At 23.0% G+C, this 24,818-nt stretch overlaps 1 protein-coding gene across 1 annotated transcript in view; it reads left to right on the forward strand.

The window, feature by feature from the left end:
• The window catches only part of LOC112591919 (calexcitin-2), a 76,600-nt gene that overhangs the window by 37,944 nt on the left and 13,838 nt on the right, over nt 1–24,818 (forward strand). Inside the window, exons 2-3 of the mRNA XM_025335861.1 lie at nt 3,685–3,782; nt 12,286–12,338. Of these exons, the coding sequence (XP_025191646.1) occupies nt 3,722–3,782; nt 12,286–12,338 (114 nt within the window). The 5' untranslated portion in view covers nt 3,685–3,721. The remainder of the gene's footprint in view (nt 1–3,684; nt 3,783–12,285; nt 12,339–24,818) is intronic.

Here is a 24,818-nt window from a genome sequence, read left to right on the forward strand (position 1 = left end):
TCTTTACAAATATAATAATTATATGTCATAAATATTTGGGTATAAAAAATATATGTTATATAATATTTTGTCTGAATATCTGCAAGTATCGTAATTTTGTAAAATAATTCCTCAACATTTAATTATAGCTATGGGTAATTTATGTACCTTTATCTACGTATTATTGTAAATATTAAAAACATTTTATGATTAATATAGGTAGGTTGCATAAAATTATGTTCAAATTGCCATTATTTTCTCATATAGGAATAAGCGAATGTATACATGTATTTAATATCAAAATGACAATATAATTAATTTTGTAAATCAACATATAAAACGTGTTTAAATTATTTCCCCACTAAAATTTATATTCCGAAAATGTTTTGTACAACCAACACACACATAGGTATGTATTGTATGAAAGGTGAACGGGGTTATTGAATTTGTACAAAAACAAGGACTTACGTGACGAGCTCAATGATATTCGGTAGGGCGAAAAACCCCTGATTATTCATTATTTATTTAGACCTTACTCAAACATGTACAGGGTGTTATCGAGAGAAACAACGAACGAGATAAGTGAGGAATCTTGCGATTGAAGCACGAAAAATGAATATTACCCGAACAAAACGGATATACTTTATTTTAGAGTTGGACAGTTATTGTGCTTTTTTCGGGTAGTAAATTATATCCGAAATAGTAATATTGTTGACTGTGATAAAAAAAATTTTAGACATAAGACTCATAAATTTTAACTTTACAAATATATTATTATAAGCTAGGCTAAGTATAAAATAAAAGTATATAGTGTATTATTTTTGCTTACATAATATTTTCATAATGCATTATTTTAACATCATATAACTTATAAAGAATACATTTTTTTTTTTATTTCAATTAATTCGAAAATAATTTATTACCTATTATTGATGACTTATGTTTAATTAAATAATTTATTGTAGAAATGTAATGGAAATACATATATTTGAACTTGATCCTGGAACTCAACTATGTTATATACATACCTATTTAAGAAAATAAATTTTATAACTCAATTAATTAAAACTTTCATCAATACTTAGAGTATAATGTTTAATGGTGACTAGTATTAAAAATTAATTTTCAATACCCATAAATAATTTTCTTTAAAATAAAATTATGTCATTAACATGTACAGGAGTATCATAAAAAATTTTCCAATTGAATTATAGATCTTATCAAAGTAAAAGTACTTGCATCGTACGACTATGTAGAAAAATATTTATAAATTAATAATTTATTATTTGAGTTAAGACAAAATTCAAGAAAAAAATTAAAATAAAATAATTTTATTTAGTTATGAATATATTTATACATATTATACATAAAATAATTGTGATATTACTTAATATTTTTTCTAAGTCGGGATCATCTGCAAACATTTTCCTCACTCTCTGTGCCAAATATATAAAATCCTCTTACAATTTCTTCAAAAAAATTCATATTTACTATATTTTTTTTCAATATAAAGAAAATTATAATTAATAAATATAGCTTGTTATTAATTAAATGTAATATCAACACTATTTACTAAACAACTCGATAAAAAAAAATAAAAAAATATTTCATTTATATCTAATGAAAACTATTTATTATTATTATTATTATTTCATTACCATTATTAGTTAAAGGGTTAGATTATTACAACTATTTTGAAAAAATAAAATTATTCCAACTTATCAGTTGATAGAATTCCATATTATTTAGAATCTTGCTTTAAAATTTGTGAGTGTCAAATACTTTTTTCATGTATACTTATCATTATAAGGTTATTTAATACTATGATATTTATATAATTTTTACCATAATATATTATACACTTATATTCAAAATTGTATTACAAAATCATAGAATTTATATTTATAAATTTTACCTTGTGCCCCAATTCGGGCAATCCTGTTCTATTGATTATATAATTATAGTACATTATATTTTTTATTAATAATTTAATAATTTTAAGCAAGAATAAAATCAACTTAAGATTTTTACATCATTATGATGAAACTATCTAAATATCGAATATTTTACTGACACCGTATATACTTGTCAAACATTTTAATAATATTTCATTTTACCTTTCATCCACGGCAGCGTTATAAAAGTCACTAAATCTCTTAAAAATGCTAATATTATTATAGAGCCTTTCGACATGCTATTTTTCAAACTTGTACTACCAGATGAATAACCACAATGAATCTATCATACAGCGTGAAGGGTGAATATTTTTTATTAATATATATATATATATATAAATATATTATCTAACGAAATACACAATGACATTTTTGTTATACTGGAGGTCGAAAGATTGTTTCCTGACGAATTTTGCATACCGGATGTTCAAATACGTACCCTAGAGCTAAACGGAATTCGGAAGTGAAGGCTTCGCATCCGGCTGTCGTGAAATTTAAAATTCAAAAATACTACCTCACAACCTTTTGGGAACTTTTTTGTGTTTAGATGACAAAGTACTATTAATGAATTTTGTATTAACTACCAAAAGTTTTGAGCGTGTGTGATATGAAATACAATATAAACTATTTGCACCATTGTCGCTAGAAATTTTCACACTGTTGAAATTTTTAAACGAATTAGTAAATCATGTTTTCAGACTTCAATAATATTTATAATATTAAATTTTCTGTAAAATACTAATTTTTTTAATATACCAGTAATAAATATTTTCGTTATTTATCATAATTACGTTTATTTATAAATGATTAATATTATGCTCATGTTAATGAATGATTTGGTTATTATTTTTTTTAAGTAAAATAGTTTAAACAATTAAAAATTTCATTTTTATTGAATTTTTTAACTCAGAAATTTAGTTACATGCTAATTTTTACAATGGGTTATTAAATTACGAGTTGGAAATAAATGATTTAGGAGAAAGTTTTATAAAGAGCGTAAATGGTATAAGTATACTGCGAGATTTCTGAATATTTCCAATTCAGTAAATATGGGCAATACATTCTTATACCTCAAAGCGAATTTTGGGAAGTGATAAAACTCATTTAGTTTGGCAGGTGTTTCATATGATTTTTGTGGAATATTTAAACGAGGTCTGTAAAAGTTATATTAAATGTGTATAATAACTGTATATAATTTGAAAAAATGAGCAAAATGAAGCATCAGTATCATCTTCAGACCAAAACCAAAGTGATTAAGTACCAAAACAAAATACAGACTTTAGTTTTTATAATTTAGTTGTATTTTTCTATGTATAGTATAATATATATCAGTCGGTAATATAAACACCTGTTAACTTTATGACTGTCAAATGATTAGACAAAGAATAGACTTAATGTTCAAATGAATGACATTGTTTTCAATCATATTAATAATACGAAGAAATTATAATAGACTGCTTACATCGATTATAGGACTTATTTTTATAATTTAATATATAGAAAGATTCATAAGATATAAAGATACTAAAAAAATCAAGTTTTACAATTCTGCAAATATCTTATAACCAAATAATAATTTTACATTTAACAAATAATATTGATAATATTATATTAATTTAGTACACTAAAAAAAAGCATATTTTCTATACAAAAAATATCAACTGCTTCCTCTATCTTTTCTAATAATCTTTGCCGCGTTAATGAATAATATAAAAATTCTCTTCTTAAATACTATGTTTTATTATTTTAGATTAAAATCCAAGAAAAACTCCAAAAAGCAAACAATAATGTCTTCAATTTCACAATTCAGAAAGAACAAGCTCATGTATGTCTTCAATGTCTTCTTCGGTAAATATGTTTATTGTTTTTACATATTATTATAAACTCTAATATTTATACCATTATTTTTCATAATCTAGTATCTAAAATAGAATAAAATAGTTTATTTTTCAAACTACTTATAAGTTTACTAAAAAATATTAAAAATTGTTTATTATTCATTTTTTAGTGAGCCATGTGTAAAATTTTAACCTTAAATTGAAAATAATGAACCATTATTTCCAACACATATTTTTAATAATACATTATATACAAAAAATATGTTTTATTTTATTTTCGTCTTGTCAAATTCGTGTTATAAAAAACATACCTTAAAAAACAAAATTCGTATTGACATTACTAGTAATAGTCAAAATAAAAGTCAATCAAAACATTTTGATAACATAAAGACATAAAAGTATGTAGAATCTATGCACAAAATCGATATTTAACATGTATTCATATTAAATGCATCTTAATAATTCTTACAAAACACATACACAGATTATCAATAAACTATTTAAAAAATTGACATCTAAAAATCATAATTTTTTAAGTTTATACTACTAATATTTTATTAAATTTTATTCATCTTGGCAATCACTTATAACCTATAACTATGAGTTTAAATGATAAAGATTCTAAACTACTCAACTACGCTAGCATAAATGCTTAATTGCAAACTTTATGTGTTATATTTAGATATAATTTAACTCTTGTTTTTCTTTCAAAAATTTTTAAGAACTCGTATTACCTTTTATTTTCACATATCGAGTTAAATTTGGATTCCCTACTCGTGATATTAATCTTTAATATAATAAGCTGAATGTAAAGTTATCACTGCTCATAAATTATATATTATACTTTAATTCTGTTGACTAGACAAACATTTTCCCCACTCATAATACATAACATTATTAGTAAATTTAAATATTGCACAATAAAAAAGCATAGAAAAAAATTAATAATATTTTTATAATGATAAATCTATTAGATGAATGTGCTTAATTTTATCTATGGTTAGTTTTGAATAATTATAATTAGTGTAATATTTACCTATTCCTCACTAATAAAAGTATGCGTTGTAAAGAACTGTACTATATATATATATATATATATATATAAATAATATAACTTATTATTTACTTATAAAGTACTGCGGTGTGTATTGATCTTTGTTTTAATCTATCTAGTGGCTTGGAACGTATAAACCCTTCAAGTTTTGAGTTTCAAGTTTCAACTAAACTTAATACGTATTATTTTTTATCTTATTTTTAAAACTAATAAATTAATGGTTACTGTTTATGTATAAACAACTTTTAACTAGTCGTAGTTGAAAAAAAAAACAAATAATAACGTTTTGAACTCATATAATACGTATACGTAGTACGTGATTAAAATAGAATAGATACAGATATAATTAAATGTATTTACACTAGTCTACACGTAATTACTCAATTACATGTTTAACGCAATTATTATTTTATGCATATCTACATATTTTAATTTTTAATATATTAATTTTATATTTCATATTTTTATTATTTATAAATAAAATTATTATCCGAAGAAAAATTTAAAATAATAAATTATAGACCAGTCTAAAAATATTGTTTTAAGTTTAAATATTTCAATGGCTTAAAAATTTAGGTTTTTGGTTAAATAAAGGGTACTTCGTGTCCAGGTAATATTAAATTATATTTAAATAAAAAAAAAAGTTACAGCTTAAAAAAAAAAAAACATAGCCTACCTTTTTTTTACCTTAATAATATACAAAATGAATAATACGATAATAGCAGTAAAAACAGGATTAAATTTAAATAGACTTGTGGAAGAGCAAAATATTCTATGCTATAGAAAATATTATATTTTGTGTACATATATAAAAAAAAAATTGGAACTTAAATTATGTAGTATCTTGTATATTACAAAGGTAATTGATAAAAATGTACTGCAAAATGTTTACAATGATTTATTTAATAAAAATATTATGCGAAATTGTTAGAAAAAATTTACAATACAAAGTAAACAAATTACCCAATAAAATATAAATATTATTTGCAGGTATAAAACTATTTTATATATTTACTAAAAGCTATATTAAATGTCACTACTTATATGTATTTATAGTATAATTTCTTAACTAACTTTGTGAAACTCGATTTAGATAATAAATAAGTAACTATTTATACAAACCATAATAATCCCTAAAAAATATCGATATAATGAAATTCCGATATGTTTTTACTAAGGAATTTTCACTCAAAATTATAAGTACAGATTTATTGTATCAAAAACTTAAAACTGTAATTTATTCAAAACATTCGGTATAAGAGATAATCAAATAACACAAACTTCCTCCAATACAGTAATACTTTCTATCTTAATATATAATATGCCATTATCTGTAAAACTTTATGGATATAGTTCTAAAATTAAATTACAACAGATACTTACTTTAGTATTTTGAATTTAAAATTAAAAAATTATAAAATATAATATTATATTGTACGAGCACGTGAAATAAATTAATTCTAGTTTATGGTACCTTGGAGATAAAATAAATAAGCTAAATTAAAAATTATGTCAGATACACGATTTGAATTTTTATATTTTAATATGTATTTAGGGTGATTTACTAATCAAGCTCATACACTCCTTCCAACAAAATCGTCAAACAAATAAATAAAACAGAAAAATAATTTTTTATTTATATAGTTATTGACTTACACGAAATAATAAAGAAAATGCATTTATTAAATTTATAAATAGAAAAAGTTATTGATAAAATTTAATTGAAAAACTTAAATATATAAAAACCAATCTTCAGATTGATAAACTAAAAAAAAAAAAAATATGTAAATACCAATAAATATGTTGTTTAAATTTAGCTTAAAACCCAAGGAAGTTATTTCAAACATTATAAACTTTACGCACCAATTAAATACTGCTTGTGCATAGTATACATTTTAATGTACGAGCATTTACGAAACTTGAATAATAAATATTGGCTTATGTTTTATATGCGCCTTATTATAGTTATCTAACTAACATATTTTCACTAACAATTTCAAACTAACATATAATTATATAGGTGTAATGGTTTCAACATTTAATAATACATACTTAATAAAATGCAAACATTAACTTCGAGTATACGAAATACATAATATTATGATTATTATAAGTTAATTACTCTTAAAACGAATGAACATTCATTTATCAATTATTAACAACCAATAATTACTAAAAAGTAATGAAAACTCCTTTATAAACTTTTCGAATAGAGTATAATAATTATTCCGAATTCACCTCGTATTAAAAGCTGCTTTCTTACGGTATAATATTATATGATAATCTAATACCTACTCAAAAAACCATTCATCCAAAGATTTATGTAAACGGGTTTCTCAAATAGTATAGTTTAATATTATACTGAATCTGTATTTTGCTTGTATATTAAAATAAATATTGCATTTGAACGAAAAGTACAATATTATTTGAATACTATTGTTAATTCGTTTTTATATTTAGGTATTTAATATCGATTCGTTATTTACATTATTCTAAATGTAATCTCTCCTGCATATAATACTGTGTAAAATTTTTGATTAAAAAAAATATTATTTTAATGTTAATAACAAAAATAAAAACTGCTTTTCAAATACCATAATGATATCTATAATTTAATCTGCAAATTACAAAAATTATAGTCTTATAAATAAAAAATAATTAGTCTTATATTTTTTTATGTTTTGCAATAAGCTAAGTTAAGAACTTTAAAAATATTTCCAACAAAAAATTTTCTGTAGTAATGCTAAATGTATAGTATTACTGGATATATTTAATGTTGAACAGAAAACAAGAAAAGCCTGTAAAATCACCTTATGTAAAACCAAATGATATAATTTATGTATAAATTCTAAAGCGTTAGTCTAAGATTTATAAAACTGAAACTTTCCCTAGAGATGTATTTATCTGCCTGTTTATTTGCAGTATTTGTTATTAGCAAAATATACACTGCCAATTTAATCCATATTCCCAAGTGTACCTAAAAGTATGGAGTTTACGCTTGATAATTTTGAAAAGCTTTAAATGATTTTTTTTTCTATTTCGTTTTAAAACTTATAAGATATTTAACATAATAATAAAATAAGAACTTTATATTTAATAACAGATTTTGAGATTACCAATGTAGTGGGTATGAAGAAAACTTTTTAATTTATTGCAGGATAACTATTCATCACTTTTATATACTAATTTATAAAAGATTAACTTTTTATACATTTATTGCATGCATATTATCTAAAAACTTTATGAACACCATACAAACAAGACAATTAACTTTATAAAATATTTTAAAAAGGCATAAAGTCACCTAATAATCCAAAACTATAATTATCCAAGTTATTGCATAATCTCCGTAGCTCATAACATTGATAAATTCAACCAAGATAATGACTGAAAGTTCAGAATTATGTAATTACAGTCTGAAGAGGATCCTTCCGATTCCTTTAAAAAAACATATATAAACTAAGGAAATTGTCAAGGCAGCACACTTTATTATCCTGAAGTCACCGGTAAGTCACGACGGTCTCTATGTATCTTCAACCAATCGACAGTGTATTCGTAATGACCCAGTGACATGTGAATGTCATATGTACACTCTGAAATTAGTCGATTGGGGATAGACTGTTTCGACGTTGGATATAAAACATTTACCAAAAATACATCGGGGATTGACGTTGGTTGGCTTGTCTAGTTTTTCCTAGCATCTCTCAGTAGTTAATATTAAAAAGTATTCGCATATAGCTACTTAAAATATTTACATAATTATGTACCCTTGTACTCGATAACTTTTTTAAAACAATTTTATCTCTAAACGTGTTTAATACTTGTTTTAAATACAAAATTTTAAAAATGTTAATGCACATTAAATAATTATTTTTTGTATTTTAATGTATTTAATATCTCATATTTTAATTTATAAATAACTTAGTTTAAGGATATAAAAATAATATCGACTAATATCGTACTATTAATCAAAGCTCTGATGTTTACATTCATCATAATATTGTTTCCTTGGTCTAATCTAAATAGGTTACACCATGATTTATGTGCAATTCATTAATATTAGAGTAAATTAAATAATTTTTAAAGCTCTAGAGAACAACTCTGAGGAAAATTAATTAAACTAAAAATAAACCACGTTCAATACCATATAGGATTTTGCCTCTTTTAAAATGCAACTATCTAAAACTTAAAACTCTGTCTAATTTTAATCAGATATGAAAAAACAATTATGTATAATGGTGACAAATTTTTTTTTATATTTGAAAACATTTTATGTACACTGTTTTAAGTATTTGAGTTGTATTGAAAACACTTATTTTAATTGATTGTACACTTGATCAAGTACTATTTTTTTTTTTTTAACACTACTGGCCGTATTCTCAGGTCAACTCTGTCTAAAATAGAGTAGTTCAGTTATATTATTATTATTTCTGTCGTCCTTTATTTGTAGTAGTCGTTCGACCACTTGAATGGATTTTATGAGGATAATTGCATGCCGGGTCGAGTACTGACTTTTGACCGTTGTCATATCTCCGATTCATTTCATGGCCTTATATTATACTAGTTGCAACAAAAGGCTAAATTTTGTACTAACGCATGAGGAAGCAGACAGACGAAAATCTAACAAAAAGAGATTAATGAACTGGGTTAACGAATTTATCGTTATCAGTAGCTAAACAGCATTTACTGAAGAAAAAGTCAATATTTACTAACATTATTATAGCGTATGCTATTTGATGTCTGGTGATTAAATTATGTTAATTTTAAAATAAATGTACTCTATTATCTTAGCTAATTAATTACACCGTCTTAAAGAACCCGCAGTTACCCGATAACAGTTTTGAACGAAAATGAAGTAAAAGGAACAGTAAATAAAAAAAAAATGTTATTTTAAATGTATTAAAAATAATAATACATAGAAATTGTTTAGTATCATAATATAGTAAAAATTTATTGATTTAGCAAACACAGCAGTTTTCAATGTTTATTCGATCAATCATATTCAATGGAGTATAAATATTTAAACATTTTTATCATTATATTACATTTTTTAATATGTATATATATATAATTCAAAAATCATAAACAAAAGATTTCATAAAAATACATTTTGTTAATGTATTAAATACTATACTTATTTTATTAACTGATAGATAATCGCTGATAATATATTATTTTATGTATAATATTTTTTTTTTTTTTTTACTATGAATAGTAAATTTAATTTCAATATTCTTGTATACGCTTATAATTAATGCAAATCGGCAGAATAAAAGAAAGTTAAAAACACCAAAAAATACCATATTATTTAAAAGGTTGCTTCTCAAACTTTAATACTTTCCGTAGAATTGTTACAAGAAATTACAAGCCATACAAAAGTTATAACATTTAATCAGCAAAGTTTAGCACTTAGTTTATTAACTGTTTAATACTGTACAATGTACATTATACATATTATTATTTTCTTTAAATCTATTATTATATTTTGCAAAGTAATTTATGCATAAAAGCAATAAAACTAGTACATTTATCCATCAAAAACGAATAGAGAGTGTATACTATAGTATTATACTCTTATTTCACTTAGCTGACCGTGTACCTAATAGCTTGTACTCTGCCGTAAAGTATTAAAGTATATAAAACCATTATGATTTCAAAAAACGAGTTTGGTTAGGTTATATTTTTTTACCGGGCGATCTCAAGTGTTAGCTTTTTAATATTAAAAAAAAAAAGATTCATAATCAATATTTTTGATATTTACAAATTAAATATATCAATGATCTAGTATTATAATTTTAAATATTTGTTCAAAATATTATAATGTTTTAAATTTTCTAGCATAGTTTAGCTGTGAATTACAATACAATATTACTAATTTTATGCGTTTAGTTTCAAAAAAAAAAAAAAATGCATATTTTATTAGAATGACACTAGATTTCAAAAATAAAACCGTATTCCTCAATAAGAACAAAAATAAATATTAAAATAACTACAAAATTTAATAATATTTATTATAAATTTCATAAAATATGCCATATTTATTACATTGGTAATAAAGGTTTTAAGTAATCATTAATTAGTTTTGCCACTAATAATAATAACTACCTAGTCATAAATTATCATGTCTTGTTTTATCTTCGAAATGAGTTCTAAATAGCAAAATATAATTATCATGTTAATCTAATATGATTATTAGATTTAAATGTTTACGTGTACGCATGTACAGTTGGTTAATTAAAAACTGACTATCAATTTATTGTAAAATTTCATTAGACTGAAATAACTCTGATTTAAATTAAATATTAAATAATTGAAACGCATTTTAAACAATACTGTATATTATCTATATATTAATCTAATCAATTTTTCAATGATGTGTTTTTTTTTTATTATATTAAAAAATATTTTTAAGATAATACAAAAAGTATCTCAGTAAATTTTCTTAAAGTTTTTTTAAACATTGATCTAAGAGAGATTAAAATAGGTTAAATATACAATTCAGTAGGGTCAGAAATAAAATCTTGCTGTTGTAGTGTAAATACTCTCACTATAAAATCTGATTAACTAAAACGACTATATATTTCGCATAAATATTGTATTTTAAATACATATATGTATATATACTCATGTAGGTATCATATAAGGTTATTTTAAAATTAAAAAATATTAAATTGATATTATATTTGTTATTTAATAAGTTATTAATATAATAGTATGATGTTTCTATAATATTTCTATGCATAATCTATAAAATGAAACATTTTATATACCTGTTGTATTTGTCCGTCACTATTTTCAATGTTATAGTTACGAATACCGTTATTTATTATTAGTGAAAATATTAAAATACCACATTTTTAAAAGCAGGTGCATATTGTTGCTTTTCGGTAGAATTTCCTTCATGATATTATTAAATTTATGGTTATTCAATGCTTCCATTGATATTTCGTTTAGCAAACACAATTTATTATTGTTAAATATCGTTAAATGTAATATAACTAACATAATTGAATAATTAATACGTATATTTAATTTTAACCTGTTTAATTGCGTATAATTGTAATGTAACGAGCTTACCCATACATAATATAGAATTCATTGCACTAATTTATTACTTTGAAGTTATTTAAATAAGGAATTATTTCAACCTAAATAATAGTAAATAAAATTTTTATTTTATAGTAGATTATAATATAATACTTTGTAATCATAAACTTCTACTGATAATAAAAATCACGAAAACAATTTAAAATCGTTTTCTTCTAATGTCAATAATAATTTTTTTCAAGCACATACGCTCGTATCCTCCATCTGTTTCCACAAATGTGATGCCCAACATAGAAAATCTTTCTCCATCGTAAATCTTTTATTATGACGTCTATAGCCTATCGTATAACTGTCAAACACTTGTCCAATGTAATTGGACGATTATTAACCGTTATTTTTGGGTATGTTTCAGACGTCAACTCTAGCGGCACTATTGACAAGAAAGATTTCGAGATCGCCATCGAAGTGAGTAATTACTATTAAATTTTTCAATAATAATTTATAATTTAGGTATGTCTTTACAATAATATAATATCATTGTATATGATGACTTTAATAAGACTATAAATTATCAACACGAAGGTGTTCAATAATAACATAGCGTACAGTATTGTATACTTACAACATTGTAATTTTATACATTCATGACATTATTCAAGATTAAAAATATGCATAGTTATACTCAATTGCTTTTAAATATTGAAACTATATCATTTGAATAAAGTCAAAACTTAGAACTAGTTACTTTTAAATTATTGAAAAAGTTAAAAACGATGAAAACAAGAAATTTAATAATAGATTTTTAGTTTTGTTTCTATTATTATAATGTATATAATTCACAAATGTTGGTATAGTATATTTTATTATACATAATAATAATTCATTATTTTATACGATATATTTTCATCACTCGGAAATATTACACACTATACTATTTCAAGAACATTTAACTGATAAACAATAATATTTATTAATTCAAAAAATCGATTACAGGATACAAAAGTTTTATAAATATTATATATAACTATAATGAACATAATATGTTGAAAAATATATATTATCCATAAATTTTCCTGGGGAAAAAATATAAAATATCTATCATAAATTTAAGAACATCTGGAAAAATAACATGTATCGGTGGTTTTACAGTAGTTTATCGTAGTTTTCTGATAAACCACTAGAAAATTACAAAAATTACCTTCTTAAAATACTATTTGTGTAGAATTTCCAATCAATATAGAAATATATATTACGAAACTTTAAAACACTCTTTCTACATGAAAAGTTTTAACAGCCAAAAAAAAAAAAACATGACTGTAAAATCAATTAAATCTATTGAACCAAACAGTAATTACTAATTTTAATAAATATACGTCGTATAACTAGCACAATAAATTAAAAATATAAGATGAAATAAGGGTAAACGAAATATAGTATAATAGTTTTTATACGGGTTTAGAATAGGAAATCTCAATTAAATACAAAAAATAAATTTTTATATTTGGCTTTATTTTTAAAAATATTTATAATTTTGTTATTTCCCACCAATACCAAACTTTTTGTTATTGTATAACTAAATTCGTTTAAAAACTTAAAAACTTTTTTTTAATATCTAAAGTGTGGTGTAACTTATAATATATACGTTGATTTACTGTTTTAATTTAAAAATAAAACACAATTGATTTCGTGGTATGAATAAAAGTTAGATTATATAGGTTGTCATAAAATGTATTAAGTTATCATATTTCTTACGACAAATCTACTTTTATTAGGATTATTATATTTTGACAACTCATTTTATCTTCTGTAGTTTATATATGACACATAAATAAGTGTTTAATAATTTTAACTTAAGTAATTCATGTTCAAAAGATTAATTTAAATTACAGAATATATCAATTTGAGATAATTTTTTATAAAATTCTATCCAGACTTTCAACTTTAAGTTTATTTTTCCATTCATAATATTTATCTCAAAGTTTAAGTTTTAGAGATACTTGGCATAAAATTTATTTACGTATGTTATAGTTTGAAGCGTTCTTATTATTTATTAGGATATACATACTCGTATGTGTACACCATATGCGACATTCCGACCATTTTAAATGCACGTATTTTGGACATTATTTTTGAATCCAGCTAGTTGAACTATCACGTCCCAGGATTCTATCTTAAATTTAGTTTTAATATCATGTATAGTATAGTGTGTCCATATTTTTATTGAAATAATAATATTGTACAGTGTGCTAAAGTTTTGAAAATTTAAGTTTGATTTAAAGAACGCATGTATATCTTTTCGCATTGAATACTTTTTTTTTTTTAATTATAGAAAATCTCGTTTGTTGCATGTGTGCTTAATCAGACCTTTTTATACAATTTCAAATATTACCAAAATTTTATAAGTAACAAATAATAAACTTAGCATATTTTCGAAAATTCGAAAGTAATCACCTCCATAAATGACCTAATACAAACATATTTTAAGATTTTTACTAATTATTAATGTTTGCAAAACACCTTTTAGTCAAACCTGGTTACTCTTCAAATAAATTTAAAAAACAATTTAAATCGAAAACTAATAAAAATCGAATTGTTTTAGAGTCTGAGCGGAGTTGGAGATGTATATTTGTTTTACAATGATTTGTGTATGGATTTTTTTTCATGTTTTTATCTATCATCACATTTTGGGTTCATTGCGTCTTTAGTTATTTAAATCTCAATTTTGGAATTTTTTCTAAAATCAAATGTGTACTGGTCAGTATTTAATAAAAAAATAGGAAAATTAATTTGCTCTTCGTAATAATTGAGAAAATATTAAAAATAAAAAACAGTAAAAAAACAGCAGATACATTCTGTCTAGCTTACTTTTTAATTCAATTCCATTGCCAATTGAAAACTAAAAATTATATGAAATAAAATTTTACTGTATAGTATGAAAAGTTATAAATATATTCCGTTATTCGTTAGACAGAGTTATCCTATTTTTTCAACTTTACTTTTTTTTTATATACTTAGTCTATATTTTCTATTTTACTTAAACATTTATTCTTTTCAAAATAATCCTCTTTCGTCAAACTACATCGCCATCACTTATCTAACTTTTCCACACACTCTTATTACTGTCCTTTTATATTTTTCCTTGCAAACAGCTATCTTAAGCTTCTTCCCACCTGTATACTACGTAATAATAAATAACACGCCTGAGCTATACATATTTTACAGTATTTTCTTATAAACGTTTTTATTTATAAGTTCAAGTTTTCATTCCTTTAGTACACTTGAAATATGAAAGTTTATCATTACATTTAACAATTTAAGAATTGAATAACTGAATAATCTCTTAAAAAAACAGATGACATTTTTAAAGTACTCATTTTAAAAATCTTGTCAAGGCAAACAAATAAATTATTTTAATATAAATATTAATTCTTATCCCAAAATAAACTAACATAATTTACATAGAACGCTGTAAAAAAGCATTAACCTCGAGACAATAGTAATTGTACTATGAAATTCTTAACCTTACAAATAACAAGTTAATTGTTTTATTGTTTAATTTCTAAACGGTTTCTTTATACTAAAATTTAATTTCTTTAATTTCTTTTAAATACTCAAGTAAACATAGCAAGAATATTTAATATAAAGTATTAAATTGAATTATATAGAGAAATTAATTACTTTGTGTTTGAATACAGAACACTAGTGAAAGTAAATAAACAATAAAAAATAATTTAATAAAACCTTATATTTTAGTAAATTTATTTGTTTAAAAAATAACACGCATATTTACTGCATAATATGTTTTATTATTGGAACCTATAATATATTAAAGCTATATATTATACATTATACTCTTAATAATGATAGTTGGTCAACAAATTGGGAAATCCAGAAACAATCGAACAATAATATAATAACAGAATAAAGTTAATGTACAGGCGTCCAATCTGACCAATATTATATGAATCATTCAAACACATCAATTGATAGTTCGGATAAATATTAAATATCGTTTTTAAAGGTATATTTACGTTCAATAACTCAGAACACTTACATATATTTAGCTTATACGTAGGTATATTATATGTTCTATGGGGCTCGAAAACTAATTTAAAAATTTTAAGTTAAAAAAAAAAATGAAGTTTTAGTTGGATATATAATGTGTGTAATTTTTGTATGTACCTAGCATTGTTACGCAATTGCATAACAGGATTTGCCTTGAAGCGATCATTTTGCTCTTGAATAAACGCCCTGTTAGTGAGGAAACCCTACTGTTTTTATGGTAAACATTCATCGGGAAGATAATTATTACAAAAATACAATCTTATTTTATAGGTTTTTTGTTATTAATGCAAATACATACAACGTAAAAATGAGTAATACAATGGTGGCTACCAGTGGAAATAATCGCTATACAACTGGGAATTTCTGTTTTCTACCCAAATGACACTCACTTATTATCGCCATAATACCATGTCCATTTTCTACCAAAGATTAAACTCCAATTTTTGTTAATAAAAAAAAAAAAAAAAAGAAAAGAAAATATATATTCATTATTTTAGTTATTTTTTTTAAAACTCTTTAAATACTTTGTATAATAATTGTTATTTATTCGCGACCAGAACTTATTATCGGATGTGTTACCGCAAACACTGAAGAAAGCTTCAGAAAATCGAAACCACAACAATCACAAAATTACTTATTTATTTTCGGATTAATCACTAAATTTTTATTTTTTTTTTTTTTTTGTGAATTATCTGAAAATATCGAAATAATAACAATAACCGAGGGTATATACTATACGTACTAATGTATAGAAATATTAAATGTACCTATGCGTAATCGCAAAATGACTGCGCAGTATAAGTATTACTACTTTTTATCATTTAAAATATTTCGAAGTTAACATATTATGAAGTGATGTTCGTAATAATTGATATTTATATTGAACATTATAGGTGCCGTTTATACGTTTCGTTTAATTTAATGTATTATTTCAACGCTAAGCTAAAGTGATCTTGATATGATATAATAGACTACACGAGGTTATTAGGAGTCATGTAAATACCAATTATTACAATTCAATGGATTTAAATTTAAGAGTTCTTAAAAAATATCTAAAATAATTAATTATTTTTTTCTGATGAAAATTGGAATTTTATAATGCGGAAAACGGTCTTAGAGATAACGGGCAAGGGTTACTTTCGTGGAAAGCTAGTAGATAAGCCGTGAATAATGTAGGTTTGAGGAGAATAAGTTGACTTGATATTTTGGATAACATGGATCTGATCTAATCGGCTTCATATATGTGAGTAAGATTCGTACATTTCAATTTATATAATATTATTTTAAATCGTACGCGTCAATAGCGAGAGTGACGCAAAGCCTTAAACTAACTGCCGGGTTATGTTCATGAATTTAAACAATTTATAATGCAATATACACACGTAACATTAAAAATAAACTGATAAAAAAAAAAAAATTCTATTGACACTTTTAATTTATAAAAGTATAAATAAGTATTATAGTATTTATATAAGTATACCTCTTGAAAGTCTTTGAAGCACTTATTTATTTACATTAACACTTGTGCACATTAATCTGCAATAGCTATTCGTTAATATTGTGTTTTATGAATACTTTCCAATATATTATTTTTTTTCGTATGTATAATGCTTGAAATAAAAATATTTATAAATATTTTGAGATAATAATTTATTGGCTATACGAAATTTGATGATTAAGTATAATATGTACAGTACACACGCTATTATTATACATTAAAAGAATGTGGTTAAATTCATTTTTTTACACAATAACCATTACGAATTTTTTCCATAAATGCATTTCGTTATACCGAACAATTTAGGTTAGGTAGCTACCATAACAGTGATTATTCAATTATTTATCTAATATATTAATTTATTACTTAGGTATTATATAACTATAATTATTATTTTAATATTTTATTTTTTAAACCACTTGTTTTATTATTATTTATAGTAATTTAAAGGTATTAATGTGTTTAAATACTTTGCTAAAGGCCATATCTAAGACACGAAATATAAGGTGGCACTGGCTAGATACTTGTAGGCACAATCATCATTATATTATCATGATTAATATCAAACCACTCAAAGTTTAGTAGTAATATTGGCATGACATACAAATACTTACATAACTGTTGTAAATAATAAGTACGAAAAATAATGGAATAGTAAGTTATGACTTGTATTTGTTACTTGTTAATGATTTATCGTCATAACTAATAGAAAATAATAACTGCGTATAATGATAAAAAACTAGGGGAGTCATTATGCTGTATAGTAGATTTATAATATACCACGAAATTGAGATCACTACTTAGGTATATTATTATAAATCAATATTAATAATTTATTAATATAGATATATAAAATAATATTTTTTTTTAAATCTTCTTATTTACATTATTGGATGAATCTAAAATTTATTAAGTGTGTAATGATATCAAAAAATATTAACATACAGCTGCAGGTAACAACATCAAATCAATTTAAAAAAACAAACTGAGATATTCATTCATAAATACAAGTTATAATTTAGAACTTATAGTCTTTTATTACTTATACATACATTATAAGTGAAACTAAAAACATAAAATTATTGCAAATATAATAAAAAAAAACCCATTTAACAATAAATGCTATGTTTGGATTTTTAAATATATCGTAGTAATGCTTAAAATATTTTAATGTCACTCAAAAATAACATTAAAAAATATATATATATGCCTTAGGACCTAAAAGACAATATTAAAATAAAAACCCTTACATCTCTGTATCATAATAACCAGAAAAATTTTTATCGTTTTATATTTATTTTTAACATTTTTTTTTGTTTTTTTTATCATCTCTCTCTTAGCATTTAATCTCTGAGACATTTCGTAGATTTTTATTTTCTTTCATTTTTGCCCTTTAGCCCTACCACAATTATGACTGTTTCACTGAAATTGTCTGTCACACAAAGTAAACAACATTAAACGTTTACTTCAACACACTTAGGTCTTTAACGATTTTTTGGATGTCTGAAAAGTAAAATTCAATCATTCTGAAATTTAAAAATAAACTTTTAACATGTCTAAAATAAAAAATATACATAAACAATGTAGTAGAACGATAAAAAAAAAAAAAATTACTATTTAATAAAAATATTAAAATTTAATATAAAAAAAATTAGTAGTACTTAAAATAATATAAATCATAAAATTGTTTGATATTTAATTTGTTACTGCCAATCTAATTATTAATTTAATTCACTATTATTTAAACTGATGTTAAAATTTCAAACAAAAAAAAAAAATGGTTCAATTTTTACTCTCAGCAATGATTAAAATCATCAGAGATATTTAAAATATTTAAATACTAAGTATAAAATTAAAAAAAAAAAAACTATATTAATTTGAAAGCCATAACATTCTATTTGAACTTAAATTTTTGAAGGAAAATTGTTTGTTTTTAAATTTATTATTTTGGAACATTATTTCAATAGTGTTATGTCAATAAATATTATTTTTTTATTATTTTTTTTTTACTCAATTTAAGTACAAAATTCCACTCGTATATGTATTTTAAATTAAATATCATAATTTTAAAACCATGATCATGAGTACTATAAAACTAGTGAAACTAGGATCTAAATCTAGCAACTTATTCTCTCACAGCTTATTATTTCCAATTTAAAAATTTAAACAATCATTTTTTTTACTAATTATTATTATTGCTATTTTATTGATTATATTTAAATAGTATCTATATGTATGTACTTAAAAAAGTGATAAATACTAAGTAATTATAATTTTAAAAAAAATGTAGAGATAGGATAGATGCATGTCATTTACTTAACTCATTATAATACTAGGTAATATGATTCAATTAAAAAAAAAACAAAATATTATTTGATGGTAATTCAGAAATCGTCTCTCATCGTTCGAATAATGTCAAACAAATATTTAAAAAAATGTTGAAAATAAAAAATGAATGATTAGGTTCTATTTTATTATAATAAAGATATAATTAATAAAAAGAAAGCCTATTTTAACATTCAATTTTTATAACTTAAAAAAGTTAATTTTTAAAGATTGCATTATTTTAACACTCCCTACAAATGTTCATAATTCCCAAAGCAATAATTGACATTCTTAAACATACGTACATGTTTTTCGATAAAGGAAACAACAAAATTGGTAGTGAATAAACAATTTATCTTCATACAGTTGGTACTATTACGCCCTTTGGCTGGTAAGTACTGTTGCACAACTGATGGGAATACTATTACTATTACACATTGGTATGCTCTGAGCGAAATTCACGTGTTTCAAAGACCTATTCCGATGAATGAGTATTATCGTTGAAAAAAAAAGTCCGCGGGGAAATGTTATACAGACGTATTATAGCAACACAGATTTCCTTCTTTACAATTTCGCTTACTATAGTCGCAAATAAGTCGATAAACAATATTTAATTTATAAATTTCTCTGTCAAGATCAAGTAAGGTATATATAGTGGCAAAATTCACGATAAAATAAAAAATAACGGTTTATCGTTATTATTAATTTTATATATTATATATGTGTGTGAGTATGTGTGTGTGTGTGTGTGTGTGTGTGTGTGTGTGTGTGTGAGTGAGAGTCTGTGTTTTTAGTTACAATTACCGAAAGGAACGCTGAACTCGACAGAATAGAACAAAAAAATAAAATAAAAATAAAAGAACCGACTCGTTAAAAGCATTTACACGCCCTTTTCAACGTCGGAAAATAATGTATATGTGAAAAAAAATACAAATGAAAAAGTGTAATGATGTTCAATAATTTGTTACCATCTGTAATATATTATACGTGGTGTTGCGAATATTTTATAAAATTTTTGATATTACAACACAAACAAAAATATAATTTCGTTCAAAGAGTCTTATTGTTGTTATAATAATAATAAATCGGATTTTCAAATCAGCTGCTGGTGATTAACGTTATATTTATTTTTGAGAGGGGGCGTCAACGCCGCGCGTATTAAATGCGAAACCTCTTTTCTGTGCAAAATACGTGTAAATTCAACTGTAGAGGCCCGCCCTTAATATTGGGTCTGCTGTCAGTATTTAAAACAAAATTAATGAGCTAACTTACCACCGCACAACAAAAACGTCTACATGAATATACTGTAATAGCTACAGTTGATACTTTCTGTCTCTCTCTAAATATCTTTACGATTGCCGTCATTGCAGTAGACACTTGTGGAATTCTTCAGTAATAATGACCCGATCAACTGAAAGAATATCGATGAATCATCATCGTTATATATATATATATATATAACGGAAGTCTATGCGTGTATATATGTATTTCGTGATAAATGAGATTTTAATGGATTCGTAAAGCCGAGCACAAAAACGTACGAGTATATAATAAAAATATCATACATTGAAGTAGATTCAGTGTTTTGATTGTTTCTTCCGGAGCAATATACTACTGTAAGTGAACATTTATGTAATATTAAAAAAAAATCATAATAATATACACGTCAAAATTTCATATTGGATAAGAAAAACACTTTGTAACTAGATGACAACTAAATTTAAAACATTTGTTCAATGTTTAAAATTATAAAAAAAATTTTGAAGTTATACTAAGTTAAAGTCATGCTTGAAATTTTGAGGAAAATTTCTAGAAAAAAATAAGATCTAGTTGCTGATTTGGGAATTTAAAATATAAAATACCCAAAATTATTACTTCAAAATAATCGATAAAATAAAAAACAAAACACGGAAAAACAGGAATTTTTATGCATTACCAGCTTATGACAAAATAAATTTTGTTTTTTCGCTGTAAGTTAAAAATTTATAATCGTTAGTTAATTAAAAATTTTAATTACATTTAAAACTTTTATTTAATCGAGCTCAAATGGAAACAATATTTCCAATTATAAGCATTCTAATTTCTAACTGCAATCATCATCTGCGTATTTAAAAGAGCTTAAAAAGCATTAATTCATCATTGTTAAAATGAATACAATTTTTTATTTTAACCAGTATATACAAATATTATGATGACTATCAAAAATGTTTTCTTATATCATATTATTCACTTAATTTTAATCTTCTATTCATATGTTTTACTGACGTATCATGTTAAAATAAAATTATTAACAATGGTAATTTAAACAGGGTTAAACCTTTGTCAGAAACTGGTTACCACAATCATTGGATGAATCTAAGAGCTGAATTATAATTTAATTTAATTCCAAGTTGTAGGTAGAGAAACTTAAAACTTTGAAGTGAACTGAGTCGCAATCTTCAATTAGCTTTGAAACTATATGTATATAATACACCGAAATAAAACATTATCAAACTATTGTCTGAATTAGAGATTTTAAGTATATTGAAACATTCCACTAAAATTAAGTACTTTTTACATTATGAACTGAGATAGTTTTACAGTGTTTTTAATTATATTGAATGGCACAAATAAGATAATATATCTAATAAATCCAATTCTTTGATTTTTATATACCCTATCTATTGTCTATAGAATATATTAAAATGGTACATTTAAAAAGACATTTTTGAAATAATTTCATCCTTGCAAATCGAAAGACTGATAAAAAAAAAATAAATATTTTAACTAGAGTTAATTAAAAATGTCATTAAATAGTGAAGTTTTTTTGATATCTTCTCAATAATTTTTATAAGATTAAATAAATAAGATTTAACTTTAGAAAATTGGAAACATGAAAATAAATAATACTACATAAAACATATTGATAGTTTTTTGATTATAATGGTATTTTATGAACGTTCCAAATTTTAATTACAGTAAAATATTTTTTCTACAAAAATTGTATTTCTTTCTTTTTTTATTATTGATCGAAAATAAACATTGACAACACGGAGCATTAGTCACTACATAGTATATTTTACATTATGGTTATGAATACAAATATTTTAAAACAAAATTTTAAATACAGTTATATAAATTAGTTTGTTACAGCAAATTGATTAAATCAATGTTCATGATTAAGTTGGTCCAAATAAACAATTTTTATTTATATAGTTGTATACCTATAACTATATATATATATATATACATTCATTTATGATGAGTATCTACAATTTTAAAGTTTTTGTTCATAAATATGAAGAATCAAAAACTATTACAGAATATTTATCATGACTCTACATCATTTTTATTTATCCAATATAACATACAATATACAAATATATTATATAATAATATATTATTTATCTACTATAAATACACATTTTCTCATTATTTTTTAAAATCAGTCATATTTATTTATAAATAATATATCATCTCTTTCGCAATCTAGTGTCCAGTGATCATCAAAATTGAAAACTGTGGTTTTTTTTTTTTAGTCTTATTGAAAAGGCTTTAATGCTTGAAAGGACGTACGACGTAGACTGTTGCAATTTCCTGTATATACTATCGCAGTACATTCTAAAGATACTATGCCGTCAGCACTATATTAATTTACGTCAATCATTAAATTTCAGTAATCTGACGGCTTTAATTCAATCGTTGTTATATTTCCAAATCTCAAGATGATAAAATTGATTTCACTCAAATATAATCGACATGAACATATTATGGACATGAACACACATCATAAGACAATAAATGTATAATAAATAGTTAAATGAGTCAACCTATATCAGTATGCTTATTGTTTACTTTTTTCCCTTTTTTACAATACATAATAAAATTAATTAATTAAAATTCTGTTTTTTGAAACTTTCTTGACGTGTAAAATTTGTCTGAGTATTTTAAATATCAGATTAAATAATAAATATTTTAATATTTTATGTAAAATTATCATTTATAATTATTGCAAGACATTTTATTCTATACGTAATTCATAATTACTGAAATATCACGTTAAAATTTCAATTAAATTGAAAAAACAATTTCAAAAATCATCTATTTGACAATTTACTGTAAAAAAAAGTTTTGTACTCATTTAAAATAAAAAAGTTTGTAGCACACTTTTATTGTATTATGATAGAAAAAATAATATTGTCTTTAAAAAGTAGGTATACTTGAAAACTCTAAAAACCAGGATTTAAATAAATGTATTATTAAAGATGAAAAGCTGGTTAAAATTCTTAGTGAATCGACCTGAATATAATATATTATATGAATACATTATATATAAAGGTATGTATAGAATTTATACAGCTGATTCTCGGTAACTCAAAGTTTGGTTCTTCGAAATATCTTAAATGTATACAATTTTCCTTCGAACATCGTAACATTAAATTAGTTTTCGACATATCAACATTTTTAATAACACGAGTTTTCTTCTTGAACTTCGATCTTTCAAGAGTTCACTATAATTTTAATTTTCTCAATGTATTTATGAACAAATTAATATTATTTTTTAATTGAAAAAAAACTGAACATATATTATAATATTTATAATATTTATTTATAATAATAATAATATAATTTATAATAATAATATTTATTTACGTTTTATTAAAATAATATTTGGTTAGTTTTTGATAGTAATAAAAATATTTCTGCATTTGTCAATTCATTTTTATGCCATAAATAATTTAAATAGAACCGTTGATCTAACTTCATTCAACAATTTTAAAATAAAGAGACTAAATGAAATAGAATAAGATAATCTTTACGTAATAAAATAAGAAACAAAGCAAAACAAAGACTTTGATTTTAAATGCACCATTTACCATTTTAGAGAAACATTCCCGCTACTTGACGATTATATTGAAAATGAATATTTGTACTTAATAAACTATAATTAAGATATTTATTGCTTTAATACACTTAAAGTTCAATAAGAAAAACCAAAAAATTACTTTAGAACTAATTTCAACTTGATTTTGCCTTAAAATTGTATTAATTATAATAAAAAACCCAATAAATTTTCT

The sequence above is a fragment of the Melanaphis sacchari genome, unplaced genomic scaffold (assembly GCF_002803265.2).
Source record: "Melanaphis sacchari strain LSU unplaced genomic scaffold, SCAv2.0 Contig147_pilon_pilon, whole genome shotgun sequence".
In the NCBI taxonomy this organism is placed as follows: Eukaryota; Metazoa; Arthropoda; class Insecta; order Hemiptera; family Aphididae; genus Melanaphis; species Melanaphis sacchari.